The sequence below is a fragment of the Ahaetulla prasina genome, chromosome 8, assembly GCF_028640845.1.
Source record: "Ahaetulla prasina isolate Xishuangbanna chromosome 8, ASM2864084v1, whole genome shotgun sequence".
Classification (NCBI taxonomy): domain Eukaryota; kingdom Metazoa; phylum Chordata; class Lepidosauria; order Squamata; family Colubridae; genus Ahaetulla; species Ahaetulla prasina.
In genome coordinates, this window is record NC_080546.1 from 90,779,126 (window position 1) to 90,803,947 (window position 24,822).

The 24,822-nt window shown below is 46.7% G+C and overlaps 1 protein-coding gene across 2 annotated transcripts; it reads right to left on the minus strand.

Annotated features, from left to right (window-relative positions):
* Window positions 1–24,659, minus strand: MFSD10 (major facilitator superfamily domain containing 10). 2 transcript variants are annotated; one of them, XM_058192675.1, is made up of 13 exons: window positions 24,529–24,659; window positions 21,567–21,827; window positions 16,392–16,488; window positions 15,257–15,360; window positions 13,883–14,041; window positions 11,265–11,453; window positions 10,460–10,568; window positions 7,750–7,852; window positions 6,834–6,942; window positions 5,524–5,614; window positions 3,011–3,058; window positions 1,099–1,188; window positions 1–877 (listed from the first exon to the last, which is right to left on the minus strand). In XM_058192675.1, exons 2-13 carry the CDS (start codon window positions 21,717–21,719, stop codon window positions 771–773), a joined length of 1,359 nt encoding a protein of 452 aa, XP_058048658.1. In that variant the 5' UTR covers window positions 21,720–21,827; window positions 24,529–24,659; the 3' UTR covers window positions 1–770. The 2 variants fall into 2 exon arrangements, with proteins under 2 accessions (XP_058048658.1, XP_058048657.1); XM_058192674.1 differs by lacking the exon at window positions 24,529–24,659 and adding an exon at window positions 24,175–24,414.
* Between the last annotated feature and the right edge of the window lie 163 nt (window positions 24,660–24,822).

Genomic DNA, 24,822 nt, shown 5'->3' on the forward strand with positions numbered 1-24,822 from the left:
TTCAAGGAAGCTCCACTGAAAACTGTTTTGTTTTATTGTATGGAAAAAGAAAATGGAAAATAGTCCCCTCAAACACACCTCCTTACGCAGTGTAGAAAATATTACATTGAGATTTCGGCAATACAAAAGAAAGGAAGGATAATTAGACGCCATCGTTTTAAAAGTCAAAATGTCTCAGAAATCCCTCAAAAAGGACTTGGCTACGGTTAAGACACTTAAGTGAAATATAGAAACTCGGGGCCAAAATGGAACTTGACAGAAGTGCCTCCAGATGACGTATTTGCTGTGGTCTCTTCCTCCTATCCATGCCTCTTTCGAGAACTATTTGGATGCAAGCACTTTTGTCACCTATGCATGGCGTCGGACCATCGATTTTGCAACCCCAACTTGCAGAAAGGGTAGATGAGAGCTTGTGGGCCAATCCGTCAAGGTGTCCGTGTGTGAACGTCCCGTTTTGAGCGTTGAAATTCCCAGGTGTTTCCGGCTGGAAGGAGGTGGACTTGGGTTGTTGGAGGCTTTGTTCATCGTGGATTGAGGAAGTTGGTATCTTCACCCTCCTACCCTGACACACACACACACACACTCCCATGGAAAGACCCAGACTGGAAGGCAGACGGACCTCTGCTCAGATACAGGCAAAGACGGTGGAAGGCTGTTGTGAAAAATACCCCGATGTCCCTGGTTAGGTCTTCCAGGATCAACGCGGTTTCTTAAATTCAAGTTGAATTCTTGAGTTTCCGGGGAGTGGGGGAAACCGCCATCCGAGTTGTTTACTCCTGTTTGCTTTGCTTCGGCATGCACCGAAGCAGGACGAAGGGCAGCAGGAACAAAGAGGCACAAACGGTGAAGCAGACTTCCGCTCCGGCCAGCCAGTACACTGCAACCCAAAAGCCAATTTTAAGGACATTTGAGCAAATTTCCCCAGGAGACCCAGTGTACCATACACTCCCCCCTGCCGCAACAAATTCCCAGTCAGGTGCGTGACAATGGGGAGAGCTGTGTTTCGTTTGGCCAGTAACTTTGACCTCTGAAAACCGCCACCGACCCCCCCCCACACCTCCTCTTCCTGAGTGACGGACTTCCTTCCATGCCAGTTACCTGTTGCCGATGCTACCGGCCCAAGAGCTCTCGCAAGGGCACCCAGACTTCTTAGGATACCCATCACGGTTCCTTTTTGACTGTCCAGTCCTGGGTGGGGGGGAAGAGAATAGCTTTAGGGTAATTTCCTCAACTAGATTTTGCCATTTTCATAAAGGAGAATATTTGCAGCTCAGGGACGACATGAGGAGTTGGCTTTTTCTGAGCTTGCTTGTTTTCCTTCAGGCGCTTCATGGCCCAAACTATTTAACATCATCATCAGTGCTAGAAGGGGGTGAGATCTGCAGAAAGCAGGAGGGGGAGTAGTAGTAGTTCTCGGCACTCTCTGAATTTGCTTCTAAAACTGCTGCGAAATCACTAACGCAACGATCAGAAACGCCTTTTGAGGAAACGGATTCACGTCGGTTCTCAAAATCTGCACGCCGAACAATATTTAGACGAAGAATTAGCTGGCCTCCCAGCTTGAGAACACTTCTCTAAGTCAGCGGTCCCCAACTTTTACGGCCTGACAGCCCGGCAGCGGGAGGGAGAGGGGAAGCGGCCCACCGCTTGCACAAGTTGAGTTGTGTGTGTGTGTGTGTGTCCGTGCGTCACTTGTGTGGCCTGGTTCCAAACGGGCCACGGCCCAGTAGTCTTCAGCCCAGGGATTCAACTACCTTTTCCCGCAGATCCTTTGGCAATTTGCTTGCTTTCCCCCATCACTCAGAATCCAGAAACGTCAGCGCAGCACTGGCTGAAGGATTCCAGGGTCTGTCAGGAGGCCAGGAACTCATTGACCTTTTATACACAACACACTTAATTGCATGCAAACAGATCACAGGTGAGGATGGTTACCTGTAATAGCCATTCACACCCCTTTGGGCAGTGGTGGGATTCAAATAATTTAACGACCGGTTCTCTGCCCTAATGATCAACTGGGTCAGCATGACTAGGTGGTCATGTGACCGTGTGGGCGTGGCCAACTCAACGTCACTCACGTTGATGGGCGCTTCACCTTAGCTGTTACAATGTAATAAGGGCTAACCGGAGAGGCAGTTTCTGTAAGCAGGGCAATAAAGATTAGGCTAGAAATAACACCAGAATGTTCCTTCCTGTCTTCCTTACAGGATTAGCCCTGTAAAGTGGGAAAAAACAAAAGTAAGTTTTCTTCCAACAACCGGTTCTCTGAACTGCTTAGAAAGTTAACAACCGGTTCTCCCGAATAGGTGCGAACTGGCTGAATCCCACCACTGCCTTTGGGTCAACCTGTGTGCATGTTATCAGGCCACAATCTCCAGGGTATGTAAACTTGTGATCAGGGCAGTGTGAAGTCCACATTTTTTTACTACCAGTTCTGTGGGCATGGCTTGGTGGGCATGGTGTGGCTTGGTAGGCGTGGCTGGGGAGGGATACTGCAAAATCCTCATTCCTTCCCCACTCCTGGGGGAAGGATACTACAAAATCCCCATTCCCTCCCCACTCCTGGGGGAAGAATGTTGCAAAATCTCCATTCCCACCCCACTCTGGGGCCAGCCAGAGGTGGCATTTGCCGGTTCTCCGAACTACTCAAAACTTCCGCTACCGGTTCTCCGAACTACTCAAAATTTCCGCTACCGGTTCTCCAGAACCTGTCAGAACCTGCTGGATTTCACCCCTGGATCAGGGTCATTTGGGTAGTTTCTGTTGTCATTACGATTGGAAAAGAGTAATCACAGTTGACTGATAATAAATGGCTTCAGCCAAACACTAACCATAATGCTAGACAGAAAGGTTTTCATGTTATCATTCACATTCTCTGAAAAATGGCCAGGAAGTCATAAATTCTGCCAGGGTGTGTAAACTTATGAGCAGAACTCTATGCAATTCAGCTCCAAAGCCAGAAAGGTGGCATCTGAAGGCCATAAAATGCGCCATCCAAAGGACGTTGGCTTACCGTAGCTGGATACCACCGTAGACAAGCAAGGGACGACTATGGCTGCAGCTGCAAGCAAAGTAAACAAGGACCGTTAGACTGAACAACATACAACTTTGCAAGGGACAATCTCTACCACAAGTCTGCCGGAGCAGCCCATCACCGCCCCTGGAGCGCACTTAAGCGTGTCTCTACTCTGCTGTCTTATTTTTCCTCAGGGTTGAAGCCAGAGCAGTCGCAGTTCTCCCCCCTAGTTAACCTCCCTCTCTTACTAGTGCCGTACAAAGAGTTTACAAGAGGACACCTTCCCTTGGAGCACGGGAGCAGCTGCGTCCTTCGTAAGGTTGCCCCAGCTACTCTGTAGGGTGCACAAATGAAGCCACCCCACCATCAGTGTGAAACTGAAGAAGCTTCTTGGATGGAGAAGCGAGATGTCTTCGACAAAAAACCAAAGTCCAGTTGCCTTTTGAAAAAACTTTTGGGACAACCACAACCTGGACGACGGAGAATCTCCGTAGACACTAACAAGGGGCCGTTTTCTGACAATATAATTACCTTCCTCTTTTTTTTTTTGGTCCTCCTTTGATAAATAAATACGATTGACAGCTCTGATCAAATGTCTTGCTTAACAAAATGGGCCTTCCTACCGATTCCTGAAAACCCCCAATAATCTCCTGGTATTCCCAGCGAATAGGAAAGCTCCAATAGAAGTTGAGGTGCCGGAAGTTAGTAGTAAGTTTCTTCCATGTCCGTGATGGCGAACCTATGGCATGCGGAGCTCAGCTGCAGCGTGCATGCGCACGCCAGCTAGCTGATTTTCGGACCTTCTGGGCCCACCGGAAGTCGCAAAACAGGCTGTTTCTGGCCTCCAGGGAGATGGGGAAAGTCATTTTTGCCCTCCCCGGGCTCCTAGAAAGCCTCTGGAGCGTGGGGAAAGCAAAAAATGGGACTTCCTATCCCACTGGAAGTTGGCAAACAGGCTGTTTCTGGCCTCCGGGGGGTGGGGAAGGCTGTTTTTGCCCTCAAGGCTTAGGGCCTGGGTACTTATGGGACCGCCTGCTGTTACCTCATGCCTCCCACCGACCCATACGCTCGCACAGAGAGGGACTTCTCAGGGTGCCGTCCGCCAAACAATGTCGGCTGGCGGCCCCCAGGAGAAGATCCTTCTCTGTGGGGGCTCCTACTCTTTGGAATGAACTTCCCCCTGGTTTACGCCAAATACCTGACCTTCGGACCTTCCGCCACAAATTGAAAACATACTTGTTCGTTCGCGTGGGGCTTTCTTAAACTGTTTAGATTTTGAATTTAAATTTTATTTAAGTTTTAAATTGGGGTTTTTAGATTTTAAATATTTTAATTTTTCGGCCAAATTGTATAATAAGCTTTTTAATTTAGTTTTTAATTGTACATTGTTTATTTTTATCTTGGCTGTACACCGCCCTGAGTCCTTCGGGAGAAGGGCAGTCTAGAAATCTAATAAAATAAATAAATAAGAGAGCCTCGAGAGGGCGAAAAACAGGCCTAGCGGGCCCACCATGCAATCACGTGCCAAAAGCGAGGGGAGCACGGGGGCCGGGGCGCATTCAATTATGGGTGCGGGCACAAGTGCGCACACGACACCCCCCCACACACACACACTCCCCATGTTTTTGGCACGCGATGACAACAAGGTTAGCCATCACCGTTCTATGTCTGTGGAGATTCTTAGTCATCCAGGTCGTGGTGGTCCCAAAGGAGGACCCAGATTGTTGGGGGGCAATAAGTTGACTTTGTATATAATATACAAACGGATGACGACTATTGCTTAACATAGTGTAAGCCGCCCTGAGTCTTCGGAGAAGGGCGGGATATAAATTCAAATAAAATAAATAAATAAAAAATAAAAAAAGGTGCATATTTTTTTTCAAGAGGTAACTGGACTTTCTGGATTTCCTTTGAAGACGTTTCGCTTCTCATCCCAGAAGCTTCTTCAGCTCCGACTGGATGGCGGGGAATGGAAGGACTTATATTCTTTGCAGACGGCTGGTCATTTGCATTCTTTTTATAGAGTCGTTGAGGCCACTTGGAGGTTTGTCGGTGTCCTCGGGGTGACCTCAGCGGTGCAGATGGGTGTAGAGTCCACAACACAATCCTTTCAGCAGTTCCAGGAAGTCTCCACACCCCATTTCCACTTCTCAGGTGACCCTGAGGACACAGATCAACCTCCGAGCGGCCTCAACGGCTCTCTAACAACGATGCAAATGACCAGTTGTTTGCAAGGAGGATCAATCCTTCCGTTCCCCACCATCCACTCAGAGCCGAAGAAGCTTCTGAGATGAGAAGTGAAACGTCTTCAAAGAAAAACCAGAAAGTCCAGTTGCCTCTTGGGGGGGGGAAAAAAAACCATCTTTAAGGGGATTAGTCCCCTCTATGTTTTGTACGCAAAGAAAATGGTCAGGGACGTTTACATCCCTTTCATTGTCTTGAAATTTGCGAGTTCAGCAAAGCACGTTTTTTCCTGATTTTCACTGACAAGATATGCGTGAGAAACTTACCGAAAGAATAAAACAACAGTCCTGCACCGAGGATGATAATATTAGCGCTCCAGCCGATTAAAAGAAAGCCAGGAGCTGACAGCATGATTGCCTGCCCAGGAAAAATTAAAATAAGGAGTCAGAAATATCTTCATTGGTCACGCCTTTCTTGCCACAGTCGTTAAGATGAATCACCCCCCGTTGTTAAGTTAGTAGTATCTGGTGGTGGGCCACGGACCACAGGTTGGGGACTCCAGCTCTGAGATACCCAATTTAGATATAGGGGTCCTTCACTTACAAAAGCTCACTTAGTGACCGTTCAAAAGTTAAAACGGCACCACTGGAGGACCATTTTTCACAGTTGCAACCTTCGGTCACATGATCTAAATTGAAATGCTTAACAATGGCTCATATTTACGACGGTTGGAGTGTACCGGGGTCACGTGATCCTCTTTTGCGACCTGAAAAAGCTAAGTCTGTGGGAAAACCAGATTCACTGAACAACCGGGTTACTAACTTAACAACGGTGGCAAGAAAAATCGTAAAACGGGGCAAAATTCGCTTAGCAACAGAAATGTTGGGCTCCATTGTGGTTGTAAGTGAAGGACTGCCTATACAAATCTTTTCAATAAGCTCGTTTACCAATAGATGGTTTTGTCCTTTTTTGGGTGGTGTATGTGTGTGTGTGTGTGTGTATGTGAACACACTCAGCAGGGAACGCAAAACGTAGTGCCACAATTAAAAGATTTCATTTCGAGCATCCTCGAAACAGAGTGTTCTGTCCCCCTCGCCTCAGTCCGAGCAATGACTTAATTAGCCGGCAACTATCAGCTTCTGGCAGCAAACTAGCGAGCGTCTGACAAGTGTCTCTGTTATCTCTCTTGATGCCGATGAGTCACCCAGGAACAAACTTCAGCTCTTAGTTAATCAGTTGATTTGCCTGCTCCGAAGAGGCACAGCAGCCCTTGCTGCTTTTATATCCTGTGGGGTGTGGCTCCATGATTCAGCACTTCCTAGGCCTACCCCACCCCTGCTTCTGTTGTTCCCGCCTCTCCTGCCTATGAAACCTAGGGTCCAGCCAGGCCTGATTGCCATCAGCTGGGTCTGGAAGTGTGGCCTGGGGAGGAAAGAGTCAGGGGATGGAGGCCTTGTTATCTCCTTCACCAGGCCTGCCTCTGGCTGCTGGAGCTGAGCCAGGGAAGCCGGTGCTCCAGAGGTAAGTCCTGATGGCCCTTCCCCCTCACTTTCCGAGTCACTTTCTGGCAGGGCCCCCGGCTCGGGGAGCGCAGACACAACATAGAGAGAACAGAGGGGGCTAAAAAGAAACTCACAATTTTAACCATCCGCAGTTCTGCTCCTGGCACAATCCGGCGAGTGTAGCCTCCTTGGATCACAGCCATGGTGACACCGATGAAGAAGAACATCTTCCCTTGTTCCAAACTAAAGACAGGAAAGTACAAAAGAAAAAGCCGAAACACAAATTGTGGTCACAGTCGATGGACACAGCTGGATGAGGTCCAGAAAGGTCACCCTGCTTAGGGAAGCACAAATGGGAACAGAGGTAAAGATAAAGGTTCCCCTTGCACATACGTGCTAGTTGTTCCCGACTCCAGGGGCGGTGCTCAATTCCGTTTCAAAGCCGAAGAGCCGGCGCTGTCCGAAGACGTCTCCGTGGTCATGTGGCCGGCATGACTCAATGCCAAAGGCGCATGGAACGCTGTTACGTTCCCACCAAAGGTGGTCCCTAAAATTCTATTCTATTCTATTCTTACCCTCACAGTATTTTTTTCCAGAGAGTAAGTCATCTGTGTACCAAGTTTGGTTGAAATTGCTCGAGGCGTTCCAGAGTTATGCTGGAACATACATACATACATACATAAATACATTGTGTTTTAGTTTTGGCCAATTGAATGAGCTTTTTAAGGGTTGTTTTTAATATTGTCTGTTTTCCTGTATTTTAACTGGCTGTTCACCGCCCTGAGTCCCTCGGGAGGTCTATAAATTAAAATATTATTATTATTATTATTATTATTATTACACAGACACAGCCATTTATATATATATATATATATATAGTCTAGTCTACTCTAGCCTAGCCTAGCCTAGTCTCTATCTTATTCTTATTCTCTAGTCTAGTCTAGTCTAGTCCATTCTGCACAACACAAGTGAATAGACTGATTTTATAAAATTAAACTCCCTTGATCGAAAAGTTTTGAGGCGATGAGTGTTGCAGGCCAGGTAACTTACCTGCTAAAGTGGAAGTGTTGATGGACAAGAAACCCCAGCGTATATTCCAGACCAGAGAATAAGAAGAGGTACAGAAAATACACCAAGCCCAGAATCTGGAGACCTGCAGGAGGAATAAAACGATCAAGGCTGATTTGTAAACATCAACAAAACCTTTTTTTTATTATTTGCAAACTTATGTTTTGGAATTGGCTTCAGATGGGGAATTGTGAGATCAGGGTCAGGAATTCTTGACAATTAGGGTCAACCTGAATTTGGAATTATTGTTTTGCAAACCAATCTTATTAAAAGACAGATTCTCCAGGGTCAGACCCAATGCCGGGCCGTCATATAACTGGGGCCATCATACAACTTAACGGCCACAATTGACCCCAACATTTAACGTTGCTGAGTGGGATGGCAAGTTTCGCTTCATTTTACGGCCTTCCTGGCCACCGTTGTTAAGGGAATCGCCCCAGTTGTGAAGTTAGTAACACAGCGGTGAAGTGAAACTGGTCCCCGCCTTGGATTTTGCTTGTCAAAAGTTTGGGAACGTTTGGGATCATCCCACGACATTGCAACCATCGTCATAAATACGAGTCGTTGGCCAAGCATCTGAAGGTTGAACGTCAGGTGAATTGTCCCTTCCTTGAAAGGGTCACAGCTGGGCAGCCAAGAAGGAAAGAGTCCTTGGGAGACGGAGAAAGCCAGCAGGGGTCATGGTACCCGCTGAGACTCCAAAAGGCTCGATCCTGGCACATTTCTTTAAATTTGGTGGTGAGAGTGTTTGGCTGATCTATCTCAATGGTTGGCTGAATTCCCTCGACCTCATCTCACTATCTCTGTTTATACCCGAAATCCGGCTCCCCTCGGTTGGGGATCCAACACCACCACGCTCAAGGGAAAAGGTCCCGGAGAGGTTTGCAGGGTCATTCCCAAGAAGAACCCTATGGATCCTAATGGTCAGGACGATTAACCAGTGGAACAACTTGCCACCAGAAGTTGTGGGTGCTTCACCACTGGAGGTTTTTAAGAAGAGAATGGGCAGTCATTTGTCTGAGAGGGTAGAGGTTCTCCTGCACGAGCAGGGGGCTGGACTAGAAGACCTCCATGGTCCCTTCCACCTATTCTATTCTATTCTATTCTATTCTATTCTATTCTATTCTATTCTATTCTATTCTATTCTATTCTATTCTATTCCACTCCACTCCACTCCACTCTCCACTCGACTCGTCTATATTCAATCCAATCCAATCCAGCCCAACCCTACCCTACCCTACCCTACCCTACTTTATTCTATTCTATTCTATTCTATTCTATTCTATTCTATTCTATTCTATTCTATTCTATCCAGTCCTATCCAGTCCTATCCTATCCTATCCTATCCTATCCTATCTATTCTATTCTATTCTATTCTATTCTTGTATTGCATTGCATTCTATCCTATTCTATTCTATTCTATTCTATTCTCTCCAGTCCTATCCTATCCTATCCTATCCTATCCTATCCTATCCTATCCATTCTATTCTATTCTATTCTTGTATTGCATTGCATTGCATTGCATTCTATTCTATTCTATTCTATTCTATTCTATTCTATTCCACTCCACTCCACTCCACTCTCCACTCGACTCGTCTATATTCAATCCAATCCAATCCAGCCCAACCCTACCCTACCCTACCCTACCCTACTTTATTCTATTCTATTCTATTCTATTCTATTCTATTCTATTCTATTCTATTCTATTCTATTCTATTCTATTCTATCCAGTCCTATCCAGTCCTATCCTATCCTATCCTATCCTATCCTATCTATTCTATTCTATTCTATTCTATTCTTGTATTGCATTGCATTCTATCCTATTCTATTCTATTCTATTCTATTCTCTCCAGTCCTATCCTATCCTATCCTATCCTATCCTATCCTATCCTATCCATTCTATTCTATTCTATTCTTGTATTGCATTGCATTGCATTGCATTCTATTCTATTCTATTCTATTCTATTCTATTCTATTCCACTCCACTCTCCACTCCACTCGTCTATATTCAATCCAATCCAATCCAATCCAGCCCAACCCTACCCTATCCTATTAATTCTATTCTGTCCTGTCCTGTCCTGTCCTGTCCTGTCCTGTCCTGTCCTATCCTATCCTTTCTATTCTATTCTATTCTATTCTATTCTATTCTATTCTATTCTATTCTATTCTATTCTATTCTATTCTATTCTATTCTTGTATTGCATTGCATTCTATTCTATTCTATTCTATTCTATTCTATTCTATTCTATTCTATTCTATTCTATTCTATTCTAATGTCCAGTTCTATCCTATCCTATCCTATCCTATCCTATCCTATCCTATCCTATCCTATCCTACCCTACCCTACCCTATTAATTCTATTCTATTCTATTCCTGTATGGTATGGTATGGTATGGTATTCTATTTTATTCTATTCTATGTCCAGTTCTATCCCATCCCATCCCATCCTATTCTATTCTATTATTGTATTGTATTGCATTTATTTTTTATTTTATTATTTTATTTATTTTATTCTATGTCCAGTCCTATCCTATTAATTCTATTCTATTCCTGGATTGGATTGGATTGGATTGGATTGGATTGTAAATTTAATTGTAATTCTGTATTCTTATTCATATTCTATTCCATTCTATTTTGAAAAAGAGCCATGGTCTTAAGGCAGCCCCAGGACAGAAAACAGAAATAGACTTGCTGTCTCTGGATGCTCCTCCCATCTTCTCACGTACTGCCGAGAACCGGAACAAGGCCCAGGGACTGATCAGGTTGAAGGCCGACTGAAAGCCAGACACCACGGACGACACCTGCCCAGACGCAGAAGAAAGATTGAACAGATTAACAAGAGTTGGAAGGGACCTTGGCGGTCATCTAGTCCAACCCCCTTCCCCCGCTCAAGCAGGCGACCAACCCTACACCATTTCTGACCGAGGGCAGTCCAGTCTCTTCTTGAAAGCCTCCAGGGATGGTAAATTAATTATCAGATGAACAGAGTTGGAAGGGACCTTGGTGTTCTGTCCCCCCATCTCATTCCGGGAGGCACGTGAAATGACTCAATTAGCTGGCAATTTAATCCACGGCAGCTATCAGCTCTGGCAGTGAACCAGCGAGCGTCTGCCAAAGTTTTCTTTTATCTTTCTTGATGCCAGCGTGTCAACCAGGAGGCTGAAGCAGACCCCAAGTCAGAATTTCTGGCCCCCTCCGACCCACACAAAAAGACCCTGAAGAGGGAGACTCTGCAGCAAAGGTTCATTGCACATATCCAGCCCAGGGGCCTTAGTTTGAGGACCCCTGATTTAGTGCAACATTAAAAAAATGCAAATAATTTTTCTGCGGACCACCCAAATTTTCTTGTGGACCACCAGTGGTCCACGGACCACCGGTTGGTGACCGCTGGTCCAGCCCATCTGTCCCACCACAAGTCCAACCCTCTGCTTCTGGAAGCAGCGGACGTCCCCAGCCCCAAAAAAAGGACATCTGATTCGTTTCAGAAAACGTATTACCCGTTTTTCCTTCGGCAGCGTCTCTGGCAAGCAGGTGAAGATGAAGAGGAAATCAGCCAGAGCGAAGATGGTGGCAAAGATGGCGGCTCTCGTGTAGAAGACTTGGTCCTTCTCCGTCTCCAGAGCGAGGAAGGCGCCCAACATCGGCCCCAGGGTGAAGCCCAGCGAGAAAGCCAACCCAATCATGGCCTGTGGGAGGATTCAAGAAATGTCCTTTAGCTCAGGGGTCTCCAACCTTGTCAGCTTTAAGACTTGCGGACTTCAACTTCCAGAGTTCAACTCTGGGAGTTGAAGTCCGCAAGTCTTAAAGTTGACAAGGTTGGAGACCCCTGCTTTAGCTAACATGCCTCCTTCAAACAAGCTTCCAGAACAACAAACCCTGATCAAAATCCCCCACCTGGTTTCTCCTGGGTGTGCCCCGTTGTTCGTGAGTACTTTCAGGAAAAACAAAAGTAATGTTTGTTTTAAAAAAAAAGTGGGCGCATATTTAATCCTTTGAGTCACACACAGTAAGCCCCCTCCCCATCCAGAGTATTATTAATCTTGCACAAGATAATTATCGTTTAATTATAATTAATAATATAATTAATGCAATGTATCATTATAATTATTAGTTATAATTACATCGCATTAATTACATTAATATAATACAATGTAATTAATGTTATATTTTTATTAATTATATGGCCATTATTAATAATTATTGATAAAACTCAAACTGCCCAAGGAGCTGCTGATCCAATTCTACAGAGGAATTATTGAGTCTGTCATTTGCACCTCTATAACTGTCTGGTTCGGTTCTGCAACCCAACAAGAAAAACACAGACTTCTACTGCACGAATCAAGAAGAGGGCCATGAAAATATTTGCAGATCCCTCGCATCCTGGACATAAGCGGTTTCAACTCCTACCCTCAAAACGACGCTATAGAGCACTGCACACCAGAACAACTAGACACAAGAACAGTTTTTTCCCGAAGGCCATCACTCTGCTGAACAAATAATTCCCTCAACACTGTCAAACTATTTACTAAATCTGCACTACTATTAATCTTCTCATCGTTCCCATCACCCATCTCTTTCCACTTATGACTGTATGACTGTAACTTTGTTGCTGGCAATCCTTATGATTTATATTGATATATTGATCATCAATTGTGTTGTAAATGTTGTACCTTGATGAACGTATCTTTTCTTTTATGTACACTGAGAGCATATGCACCAAGACAAATTCCATGTGTGTCCAATCACACTTGGCCAATAACATTCTATTCTATTCTATTCTATTCTATAAGGCACTAGATCCTGGACAGAAACAGTTTTAACTTCTTCCCTCAAGGTGGCGCTACAGGGCACCGCAAGCCGGAACGACTAGAGCCAAGACGAGAAAACTAGAATTGCAGTGATTCACTTCACGACCAGGGCAAGAAAAGCCGTAACAGACTTATGACCGTTGCAGCATCCCTAGGGTCATGTGATCAAAATTCGGAAACCCCGCACCCCCCCCCAGTGATTGACTCATATTTATGACAGTTGCAGTGTCCTGAGAGGGTCATATGATCCCATCTTACGACCTTTTGACGAGTGACGTCACGGGGGAAGCCAGATTCACTTAACAACCGGCAGCGATTCTCTTAACGACTGTTTTGAGAAAGTTCGTACAGTGGGGCGAAACTCACTTTAACAAATGGCTCGCTTAGCAACAGAAAACTTTGGGGCTCAATGGTGGTCGTACGTCGAGGACTACCGATAAGATTGTTGAGATGCTAATTTGTTCGACTTTACTAAGGAGAAGTAACCCAGTGCGATTTATTTCTGAAATGGTATATTTCCTGCCTGAGGACTAGAAGACCTCCGAGCAGTGGTGAAATCTAAATTTCTTTCCTACCAGTTCTGTGGGCGTGGCTTGGTGGGCGTGGCTTGGTGAGGGGGGTCATGTGACTAGGTGGGCGTGGCTATGGAACCATGTGACCGGGGGATCAAAAGACAGAAACTCACTACCAATGTCCTGCTGGAGGAGGGTTGGACTAGATGATCTCTAGGACCCTTCCAGCCCTGGATTATCCTCTGAAGCTGCGTCTAGTGCCAGGTTTGTAGTCCTTCCTTCCTTCCTTCCTTCCTTCCTTCCTTCCTTCCTTCCTTCCTTCCTTCCTTCCTTCCTTCTTCCTTCCTTCCTTCCTTCCTTCCTTCCTCCCTCCCTCTCTCTCTCTCTCTCTCTCTCTCTCTATCTCTCTCTCTCTCTCTCAAATGAACCCCCAAACCCATCCACCCATTTTTTGCCTACACCCCCCATTTTTTGCCTAGCAGGCTTCATTTTTTTTAACCTTTTAAAAAATGCTTTTTTTGAAAAACCCTTTAAAAGCATTTTTTTACAACCTTTTCGGCCGGATACGTTGTAAAAAAAAATGCTTTTTAAAGTAATTTTAAAAAAAGGCTCTGACGATCACGTGGCTCAGTTGGGCATACGGTGGGGGGGCAGGGATTTTTGCTACCGGTTCTCCGAACCACCTGCTGCCATCGCTACCGGATCAGCCGATCCGGTCCGAACCGGGAGCATTTCACCCCTGCCTCCGAGGTCCTTTCCAGATCTGTTATTCTCTTAAAAATAAGGAGGACTCACCATCCCTTTGCTTCGAGCTTTCGGACACTGAAGATCTGCGATGACGGCCGTGCAAAGGCTGACGTTCCCTTTGCTGACCCCGCCCAGGACTCTGGAGCAAAGGAAGAGTTCGAAGCTCCTGGAAATGGCCCACAGAGAATAAGACGCCACGAGGCCAAGCTGCAAGGGGAAAAAAAAGAAGAGATTTTAGCCTTCTCTGAGAAGAGGTTGCTGACGTCGGGGCACTTCTTGGTTTGTTCCACTTGGAGGAAACAGCTCAGACAAGGAGAGGGAGTCCTTGACTTACAACAGTTCCTTTAGTGACCGAAGTTGCTACATGTTCTGATCCAGCTCCCCAAACACAACAAACCCTCTGCAGTTGAAGCAATTATTCCTTTATTAGGGGTGCCGGCGCCCCCAGCAAAAAGTTTCTCTCTCAACGCCGGGTCTCTCTCAACTCTCTCAAGTCTGTCCGGCAGGGAGATAAATAGTTGTCTGCCACACCTATTCATCTCCACCCCCTGCCTTTGATCCCCAGAGCTAGGGTGGGGCTTTGCGTGCAGTGGTGGCTCTTCTGTCCCGAGAACCGGCCCATAGGTTTCCACTGCTTTCCTCTCCTCTGCCTTCTGTGCATCCATGCGTCAGGCACTGGACCCAACTGTTCCGTACTTGTGAGGTAGATAAAATGAGGACCCAGATAGTTGGGGGCAAGAGGCTGAATCTCTAAACCGCTTAGAGGGGGCTGTAAAGCACTGTGAAGCGATATATAAGTAGGTGCTACTGCTAGAACGACCCTTCCTACCTTCCTTCCTTCCTTCCTTCCTTCCTTCCTTCCTTCCTTCCTTCCTTCCTTCCTTCCTTCCTTCCTTCCTTCTTTCCTTCCTAGTAATTAGAATGCAGGGTTGCAGGCTAACTCTGCCAACTGCAACCAGTTCAATCCTGACCGGCTCAAGGTTGACTCAGCCTTCCGTCCTTCCAAGTTCAGTAAAACGAGGACCCAGATTGTTGGGAGCAAGAGGCTGACTCTGTGAACCGCTTAGAGGGGGCTGTAAAAGCACTTTGAAGCGGTATATAAGTCTAAGTGCTATTTGCTAGTCCTTCCTTCCGTTCTATTTCCTTTCTTCCTTCCTTTCTTCTTTCCCTCCCTCCCTTCCTTGTCATGATGGCACAGTGCTTAGAATGCAGTGTTTAAGGCTAATTCTGCCCACTTTCTCGAGTTCGATTCTGACCGGCTCAAGGTTGACTCCGCCTTCCCTCCTTCCGAGGTCGGTAAAATGAGGACCCAGATTGTTGGGCAAAATATGCTGCCTCTGTAAACCGCCTAGAGAGGGCTGGAAAGCACCATGAAGTGGGATATAAGTCTGTTGGCTCCTCTCTGGGCTGAAACCAACGTACCGCAGTGACCAGCAGAGCTGGTCGCCTCCCGAAGGAATCGGAGGCGGCGCCGGTGAGTGGTGAGGCCAGAAACTGAAGCAGTGAAAACAGGGAGCCGATAAGACCTGGAAGAGAAGATCGAAGATGGGGAGGTTCCGCGGGTTGCAAGCCGTCTTCCGTCTGCTGACCCCCAACTTAGTTTTACCTCTTTTGTTTCCACCACTAAGTAAAGTATTCAAAGCAGGAGTGTTCTAACCACTTTAAGACCTGTGGACTTCAACTTCCAGAATTCCACTGGGAGAATTTGCTGGGGGATTCTGGGAGTTGAAGTCCCACCGGTCTTTAAAAGTCGCCGAGATTTGGAAAAGCCCTGCTTCTAAAGAAGTGCCAAAGGGGAACGCACGGCCAACTTGCCGCGGCCAACTCACCGCGAGAGACGACTCGCCACGGGACCAGAGTTACGCTAATACCAAAGACGTGGTGTAACAGAACCATTAAAGGAAGGAGGGAGAAGATGAAAGGCGAATGACAAACCATAAAACAAAGTTTTAATTGTTTTAAATAAATTAAAGCGTGGAATTGTCCCGCGGCGAGTTGGCCATGGCAAATTGTCCCATTCCGTGTTGTGGTTTCCGCCCCTCCTGTGCCTTGCAGCCTCCCCCCAGTTCTTGGGACACCAGCCCGGCCAGGGACCCATCTCCAAGACCCAAAATGCCCGTTAGGCAGAGGGCGAATGACCTCCAGACCAGGCACCAACTGAGGCAACACCCTGCGATAAAGGCCAGAGGTGGGTTTCAGCCGGTTCTGACCCGTTCTGGAGAACCGGTGGCGGAAATTTTGAGTAGTTTGGAGAACCGGTAGTAAAAATTCTGACTGGCCCCGCCCCCATCTATTCTCTGCCTCCCGAGTCCCAGCTGATGAGAAGGAAATGGGGATTTTGCAGTAACTTTCCCCTGGAGTGGGGTGGGAATGGAGATTTTGCAGTATCCTTCCCCTAGATTGGGGACAGAATGGAGATTTTACAGTATCCTTCCCCTGCCACGCCCACCAAGCCACGCCCAACAAGCACAAGCCACGCCCAACAAGCCACACCCACAGAACTGGCAGTAAAAAATTTTTGAAACCCATCACTGAATAAAGGAAATTAATTTCCTACCTCCAAACAAGACGCTGTTGTACTTCCTTTCCGGCGGAATGCCAAGACTGCCACTGAACCAGTCCACGCCGGCTTGTACCCTCCTGTAGAGCCCATCCTAGGAAGAAGGAAAGAAATTGGGCAAGAAGGCGGAGTTAGGGGAGCCATCTCCGGGCCCATTTCTTTCTGCTGGAATGATTGTGGTATTTATGGCAGCCTTCCAAGATTGGAGGGGCTGCCCCAAAGAAGAGAGGTTCAACTTATTCTCCAAAGCGCCAGAAGTACAAACTTGATGGTCATTACCTTACAGATGACCCCCACCCTGTCAAAGACCTTGGAGTTTTCATATCCAATGACCTTAATGCCAAAGCCCACTGCAACTACATAGGAAAAAAGGCCCTAAGAGTTGTAAACCTAATCTTATGCAGCTTCTTTTCCAAAAACTCTACACTACTAACCAGAGCATACAAAACATTTGATAGACCTATTCTTGAATACACCTCACCTGTCTGGAACCCTCACCACATCTCTGACATTAATACAATTGAACGCGTCCAGAAATATTTTACTAGAAGAGTTCTTCGCTTCTCCGAAAACAACAAAATACCTTATGCCACCAGACTTGAAATCCTGGGATTAGAAAACTTACAACTCCGTCGACTTCGACATGACCTGTGTTTAACACACAAAATCATCTACTGCAATATCCTTCCAGTAAAAGACTACTTCAGCTTCAATCGCAATATTACAAGAGCAAAAAATAGATTCAAGCTAAATGTCAACCGCTTCAAACTTGATTGCAGAAAATATGACTTCTGCAACAGAGTTGTTAATGCTTGGAACTCATTACCTGACTCCATAGTCTCTACTCAAAATCCCAAAATCTTCAACCAAAAACTGTCTACTATTGACCTCACCCCATTCCTGAGAGGGCTATAAGGGGCGTGCATAAGAGCACAATAGTGTCTACCCTTCCTGTCCTATTGTTCCTTTCATTATATTAAATTAACATAGCTGTTGCATACTTTTACTTATATATACATATTTTTCTTTCATGATATGTTGTTTTTATTTATGACGATGTTTGTGTATACTGTTGTGACAAAAATAAATAAATAAATAAATAAATAAATAAATAAATAAATAAATAGGCAGGACAACAAAACAATTCAGGATAGAAGCAACCTGGAATTAAGGAGAAACTTCCCGACAACTTGTCCTCCCGAATTGTGAGGACAATTCACCAGTGGAACATCTTGCCTCCAGAAGTTTTGGTTGCTCCATGACTGGAGGCTTTTAAGCAGAGATATTGTCTAAAATGGTAGAGGGTCTCTTTCTTGGGCAGGGGGTTGGGCTAGAAGACCTCCAAGGTTCCCTTCCAGCTCTATTCTGAATTGAGTTCTAGCCCTGACTTAGTTTATCTCTCTCAGCACAAACCACTTCACAGGGTTGTTGTTGTTTTGGTGGAGAATAAGAGGAGGAAGGTTTTCTTTTCCAAAAAGTCTACACTACTAACCAGAGCATGTAAAACATTTGCTAGACCAATTCTTGAATACAGCTAGCCTGTCTGGAACCCATATCACATCTCTGACATTAACACAATTGAATGCGTCCAGAAATATTTTACAAGAAGAGTTCTCCATTCCTCCGAAAACAACAAAATACCTTATGCCACCAGACTTGAAATCCTGGGATTAGAAAACTTACAACTCCGTCGACTTCGACATGACCTGTGTTTAACACACAAAATCATCTACTGCAATATCCTTCCAGTAAAAGACTACTTCAGCTTCAATCGCAATATTACAAGAGCAAAAAATAGATTCAAGCTAAATGTCAACCGCTTCAAACTTGATTGCAGAAAATATGACTTCTGCAACAGAGTTGTTAATGCTTGGAACTCATTACCTGACTCCATAGTCTCTACTCAAAATCCCAAAATCTTCAACCAAAAACTGTCTACTATTGACCTCACCCCATTCCTGAGAGGGCTATAAGGGGCGTGCATAAGAGCACAAAAGTACCTACCGTTCCTGTCCTATTGTTCCCTTCATTGTATCAAATTAACATAGCTGTTGCATACTTTTACTTATATATACGTATTTTTCTTTCATGATGTGTTATTTTTATTTATGACGATGTTTGTGTATATTGTTGTGACAAAATAAATAAATAAATAAATAAATAAATAAATAAATAAATAGGCAGGACAACAAAACAATTCAGGATAGAAGCAACCTGGAATTAAGGAGAAACTTCCCGACAACTTGTCCTCCCGAATTGTGAGGACAATTCACCAGTGGAACATCTTGCCTCCAGAAGTTTTGGTTGCTCCATGACTGGAGGCTTTTAAGCAGAGATATTGTCTAAAATGGTAGAGGGTCTCTTTCTTGGGCAGGGGGTTGGGCTAGAAGACCTCCAAGGTTCCCTTCCAGCTCTATTCTGAATTGAGTTCTAGCCCTGACTTAGTTTATCTCTCTCAGCACAAACCACTTCACAGGGTTGTTGTTGTTTTGGTGGAGAATAAGAGGAGGAAGGTTTTCTTTTCCAAAAAGTCTACACTACTAACCAGAGCATGTAAAACATTTGCTAGACCAATTCTTGAATACAGCTAGCCTGTCTGGAACCCATATCACATCTCTGACATTAACACAATTGAATGCGTCCAGAAATATTTTACAAGAAGAGTTCTCCATTCCTCTGAAAACAACAAAATACCTTATACACCAGACTTGAAATCCTAGGCTTAGAAAACTTAGAACTCCGCCGACTCCGACAGGACCTCTGTGTTTAACACACAGAATCATCTACTACAATGTCCTTCCTGTTGAAGACTACTTCAGCTTCAATCGCAATAATACAAGAGCAAACAATAGATTCAAACTTAATGTTAACCGCTTCAATCTTGATTGCAGAAAATATGACTTCAGTAACAGAGTTGTTAATGCTTGGAACTCACTACCTGACTCTGTGGTCTCTTCTCAAAATCCCAAAAACCTCAACCAAAAACTGTCTACTATTGACCTCACCCCATTCCTAAGAGGACTGTAAGGGGCGTGCATAAGAGCACAAAAGTGCCTACCGTTCCTGTTCTATTGTTTCCTTTCATTATATATACGCTTATATGTTGTATGGTTGTTTCATGCTTATGCTTATATATACTGTTGTGACAAAATAAAAAAATAAAAAAAGGTGTGTTGGGTATATTTGAGTTGTTTTCGAATTTGATAAAGGTGGGATATCAATCGATCGATCGATCAATCAAATTATCCTGCCAAGATGGGAAACACGCTGTTCGGTCATTTTCCTGATCCCAGAAGCATCTTTTCCTCCCCTAAAAAACATCACTTCGAACATCCACTCCCGCCAAGCGCATCCTCTTTATCGCAGTCTTCTCCCCCCTCCCCCAATACATCAAATAACCTTCTCATCTTTCACCTCTTATCTATGAACAAAGCTTCAAAGCTCCATCGTTCAGTCCCTGATGTCAGCAAAACTCTGGAAGAGTTACCGGAGAGAACAACGCACCTATTTTAGCCTTGATCAAATAAGTCACCTTTACATTCCTTCCGCTTATGTTAACTTTTAATCTGAAATGGTTGTTTTTTTAAAAAAATATTCTTTCTTTTTACTTTTAATCTTCTGAAATAAAGTCCGGAAACTTGATTTCTTCTCTCTCTCTTTTTTTTCTTTTGTCCCTTCTCACAAAATCCTTCACCATTTTAAAAGATCTTTTCACATGAGCTTTTCCAGGAAGGGGTTGCTGGACTGGCCTTAAGCAACCTTGGGGTATTCGTTGCAAAGTTTGCAAAAACAGCCGTGTTGCATTTTCTCGTTTCTGTTTGGAGTGTGTTCCTTTCTAAGGAACTTCCTTTCTAAGATGAGAGAAGAGTATCACACTCCAGCGTTCAGCTGTTGGGATACTTCCTTTTTTTTTAAAAAAAATATTTTTTTATTGCAATTTATCCTTTATCCGTTGGGATACTTCCTTATTTTAAGTTTCACGATTAGGAAACCCTGTGCCCACCATTCCTGCTCCTGCCCATTGCTTAGAGGAAGCGGTAACCATATTGAATTCTCCTGTATCGTGCGGTGATGGGGAATCTTTTAGAGACCGAATGCCCAAGCTGCAACCCCAAAATCCCACTTATTTATCACGAAGTGCCAACACGGCAATTCAACCTGGAAAATGAGGTTTTACTACCTAAAGTAATGATAAGCAAGGCTAGAATTCAGCTAATTGTTCTAAGAAAAAATGTGATAAATGCACTTTTATACCCCTTCATTTTTTTTCTGCTTCTGAAATATTATGTTTAGCAACAATAAAAAAGAAAAACTTTTGTAATATTATTTCTCTTTCCCTCCCTCTCTCTTTCCCCTCTCCCTCTTTCTCTCTCTTTCCCTCCCTTTCTTCCTCTTTCCCTCCCTTCTCCTTTTCTCTTTCTCTCTCTTTCCCTCCCTCTCCCTCTCTTTCCTTCCCTCCCTCCCTCCCTCTTTTTCTTTCTCTCTTTCCCTCTCTCTTTCTCTTTCCCTCCCTCCCTCCCTTTCTTTATCTTTCTCTCTCTCTCCTCCTCTCTTTCCTCTCTTTCCTCCTCTCTCTCTCTCTTCCTCCCTCCTCCCTTTCTTTCTCTCCTCCTCCCTCTTCCTTCCCTCCTCCCTCTCTTCTCTTTCTCTCTCCTCTCTTTCTCTTTCCTCTCCCTCCTCCTCTCTCTTTCCTCTTTCTCTTTCTCTCCTCTCTTTCTCTTTCCTCTCTTTCCTCCTCCCTTTCTCTCTTCCTCCTCTCCTCTCTTTCCTCTCCTCCTTTCTCCTCCTGCGGGAAAAACGCGATGGAGCTGGCCTGGGGCAATGGCCCATGTGCCCATACAGAGGGCTCTTAATGCCACCTCTGGCACACATGCGATAGGTTCGCCACACTGGTATAGTGCAATATTAATGCAGTATCCGGGATTTTCAATACCATTGTATAGAATGTGAGGGAGGTGTGTTTTTGTATTATTCCTATTTTCTTTTTAATGCATAATGTACGCCAAAGATGGCATTTAATTTCGTTGTGCGCGGTGCAATGACAATAAAGTCAACCAACTTCGGTTCGTGCAGATAATAACGTCCCTGGTTGTACTCGCACGTTTGAATAAGGGCAAAAATGATTGGATTTTGGAACGCGGCTGCATTTTTATTTTTATTTTTTTTACTCACGTTGTTCTGGCTGAAATGATCCAGTATGGAAGGCAGGAGGGGCAGAATTAGGGTGAAGCCCAGGAGATCGATGAGCAGCGAGAGAAACACCGCAAAAATGACACGGGAGGAGTTTTCCTCTGCCCTCCCGACGCCTGGATCCACTCGTGACATCTTCTGGAGGAATCCCTTCGTCCGCTGTGGTCTCAAAATCACCACTCCGGCTGGGGAATTCTGGGAGTTGAAGTCCTCGGGTCTTATCGCTGCCAAGGTTGGAGAGCCCTGGAATACAATGAGGGGCATCGTGCTTGTGACCAAGGCCCAAGTAGGGATTACTAAACACGATTCAGTCCTCAACAAACTTGCTTTATTAAAACAGCTGAGAATTCATTCATTCTCAGCTTCGTCCATAACAAAATTCTTCATAAACAGTCCTTCGGCCTTATCACCAACCTTCAATGTCTTTGGCAACCTGCCAAAGGCTTTTCTTGGCCAAACCCCCCACAAAGTTCAAGAGACGCTGACAAGAAGCAATGGAATCAACGTTGCTTTTCCGCAAAGAACCCAAAAGCTCGTTGCTGCTCTTTTAAGCCTTATGGGAGCGGCCAATCATCTCCTGGCCTTACTCCTGAGTTGTCCTTTTTGCTTCAGCTGCTCTTGCCTTCTGGAAGCTCTTCTTATGCATGCACTGGGAACAGGCTCCTTCTGTTTCTCTGCCTCTCTGCTGTCCACCTCTGGAGGCTCCAGAGTCTGCACATCGCTCCCAGATGGCCCTGGCCACATCTCTGCCTCCGACGCAGAGCCCTCATCCGGGCCTTTCCCTGACTCCAGGACTGACCCATTGTCCTCCCCAGCCTCCTCACTATCTGACTCCGCTGCCAGCTCCATAGGCTGCTGGCAGACCACAACACATCATGGGGGCAGGGGTCTGGATTTAGTCCCCCAGAACACACAAGTCAGACAAGAAGGGGAAGGAAACAAAGCTGGCAATTGAGCAGAGATTCCCTGAGCTGCTACACTTTTACAGGCGGTCTTCGACTTACAACCGCAACCGAGCCCCAGATTTCTGTTGCTAAGTGAGACATTCGCTTTGGTGAATTTTGCCCCGTTTTCTGCGACCTTTCCGGCTGCCGTTTGTTTGTTAAGCGAATCGGTGCCGTCGCGAAGTTAGTAGCACGGTTCTTAAGTGAAACTGGTTTTTCCCCGTTGACTTTGGTTATCACAAGGTCGTGGAAGGGGATCACGGGACAAACACACACACATCCGGGGACGCTGCGACTGTCATAAATGTGAGTCAGTTGCCAAAGCATCTGGATTTTGATCACGTGGCCACAGGGAGCCGCGGCGGTCATAAGGGTGGGGAAAAAAAGGGTCCGTAAGTCGCTTTTTTCAGTGCTGTTGTAACTTCCAACCGTCACTAAATGAACTGTTTTAAATCAAGGACTATGTGAGTGTGTGTGTATGTCTGTGTGTAAATAGCAGCCTTACAGTTACAGCAGGTGAAACAGGAACTCAAGACATGCTGCAGAGCTCCAGACGCGGAGTTGCAATTTTAAATTTCCCCAAGGAAAGATAAGGTGGTGGGCGGCTTCTTCCTTGGATGCCCCACCATCCCATGCCAGGGGTCTCTGCCCGCCCAGAGATCCCACCCACCTCTCTCTGCTTCCCAAGCACAAGGCAGCCTCTCCCCCTCCCCTTGAAGCTAGGGGCTACTGAGCTGGCTGGATGAAAATCCGGGTAGGGGGGAGAGCCTTCATTCTTGTCTCCCATCCCTACCTCCCTACTCCCCATGCCGCCCCCTTCTCCTCCCCCCTCTCCCCAATTCCCTTCCTGCCAGCCAAGAGGGGCCGGGGATGGGATGGGAGACCACCAGGGGCTCCCCGGCAGGTTGGATGAAAGAACCAGGTCGAGGGTCATCCATTCCTGCCCCCCCACCCTCTCTCCCTCCCCCCTCCAAGCCATCTCAATTGCACCCCCTTTCCACCCCACCCCAATCCCCGCCCTTTCCCCCTTCGATGGACCTAGAAGGGCCAGGATGGATGGGACACACACACCCCTCCAGAGGTTCCCGGGCAGGCTGGATGAAAAAACCGGGTTGAGGGTCCTTCATTCGTGACCCCCTTCCCTCCCTCCTTCCCTTGCTGGCCCCTTCTCCTCCCCCCCTCCCCAATTCCCCTCCCATGGGCCCAGAGGGATGGGATGGGAGACCACCAGGGGCTCCCGGGCAGGTTGGATGAAAGAACCAGGTCGAGGGTCCTTCATTCCAACCCCTCCCTTTCTCCTCCCTCCTTCCCTTGCTGGCCCCTTCTCCTCCCCCCCTCCCCAATTCCCCTCCTATGGGCCCAGAGGGATGGGATGGGAGACCACCAGGGGCTCCCGGGCAGGCTGGATGAAAGAACCAGGTCGAGGGTCCTTCATTCCAACCCCCCCTCCCCTTTCTCCTCCCCTTGCCGCCCCCTCCTCCTCCCTCCCCCTCCCCAATTCCCCCCCCGCGAGAGGGGACGGGAGACCACCCGGAAATCCCCCCTCCGGCTGGCCTGAGCGGGAAGAGATCCGACGGAGAAGGAGGGTGGTGTTGGGGGGGTCCTGCCGCCCCCAGCCCTACCTCCCACCCCGCAGGACAGCTCACCTCCAGCTCCCGCAGGCGGGGAGAGCCCGGACAGCCCCCGGCTTGGAGGAGGCGCCGATGCTCCGGTTCCTTCCTCCGGGGCTGGGGGGGGGGGAGTGGGCGGCTCAGCCCATCCCCGAGCCCGGCTTCCCCCGCCCGCCTGCCCGCCTCCCTCCACTCCCCAAGGCCGGGCGGCTCCTTCCTCTTCCGGGGACCGGAGCATCGGAGCAGCCCACCGCCCCGCATTCCCCCAGCCAGCCACCCAAACCTGGCGCAGCGCATCTTCCAGCGGAGCAAATGATGCTGCTTAGAAAGGCTTAGAAAAGACCCCGAGAGAGAGAGAGAGACGGAGGGAGACCCTCGGGCTGGGCTGACCTGGCAGGGGATCCGCCGGTCTCCGGAGTTGCCGGAGGCTGGGAAGCAGCCGAGGGGATCCCCTAGATCCCCGGCCCGATCGCTGCAAGCGGGATCTCCGCGGAATGGCCCCAGCGAGCGACTTCCGCGAGGCGTTGGCCGCCCGCGGTGATTCAAGGCGGCTGTGGCGGGGATCCGAGCTCTCTTTCTTTCTTTCTTTCTTTCTTTCTTTCTTTCTTTCTTTCTTTCTTTCTTTCTTTCTTTCTTTCTTCCTTCCTTCCTTCCTTCCTTCCTTCCTTCCTTCCTTCCTTCCTT

What these genes read in the sequence shown, in the direction of transcription:
- MFSD10 (XM_058192674.1), bottom strand. Translation starts at nt 24,399, where the DNA reads ATGCGGGGCGGTGGGCTGCTCCGATGCTCCGGTCCCCGGAAGAGGAAG. An exon ending in CAACAGCGTCTTGTTTGGAG is followed by an intron (nt 15,361 to 16,391) that starts GTAGGAAATTAA and finishes CTTCTCTTCCAG; the next exon opens with GTCTTATCGGCTCCCTGTTT. An exon ending in ACTGTTGTTTTATTCTTTCG is followed by an intron (nt 3,059 to 5,523) that starts GTAAGTTTCTCA and finishes CTTTGCTTGCAG; the next exon opens with CTGCAGCCATAGTCGTCCCT.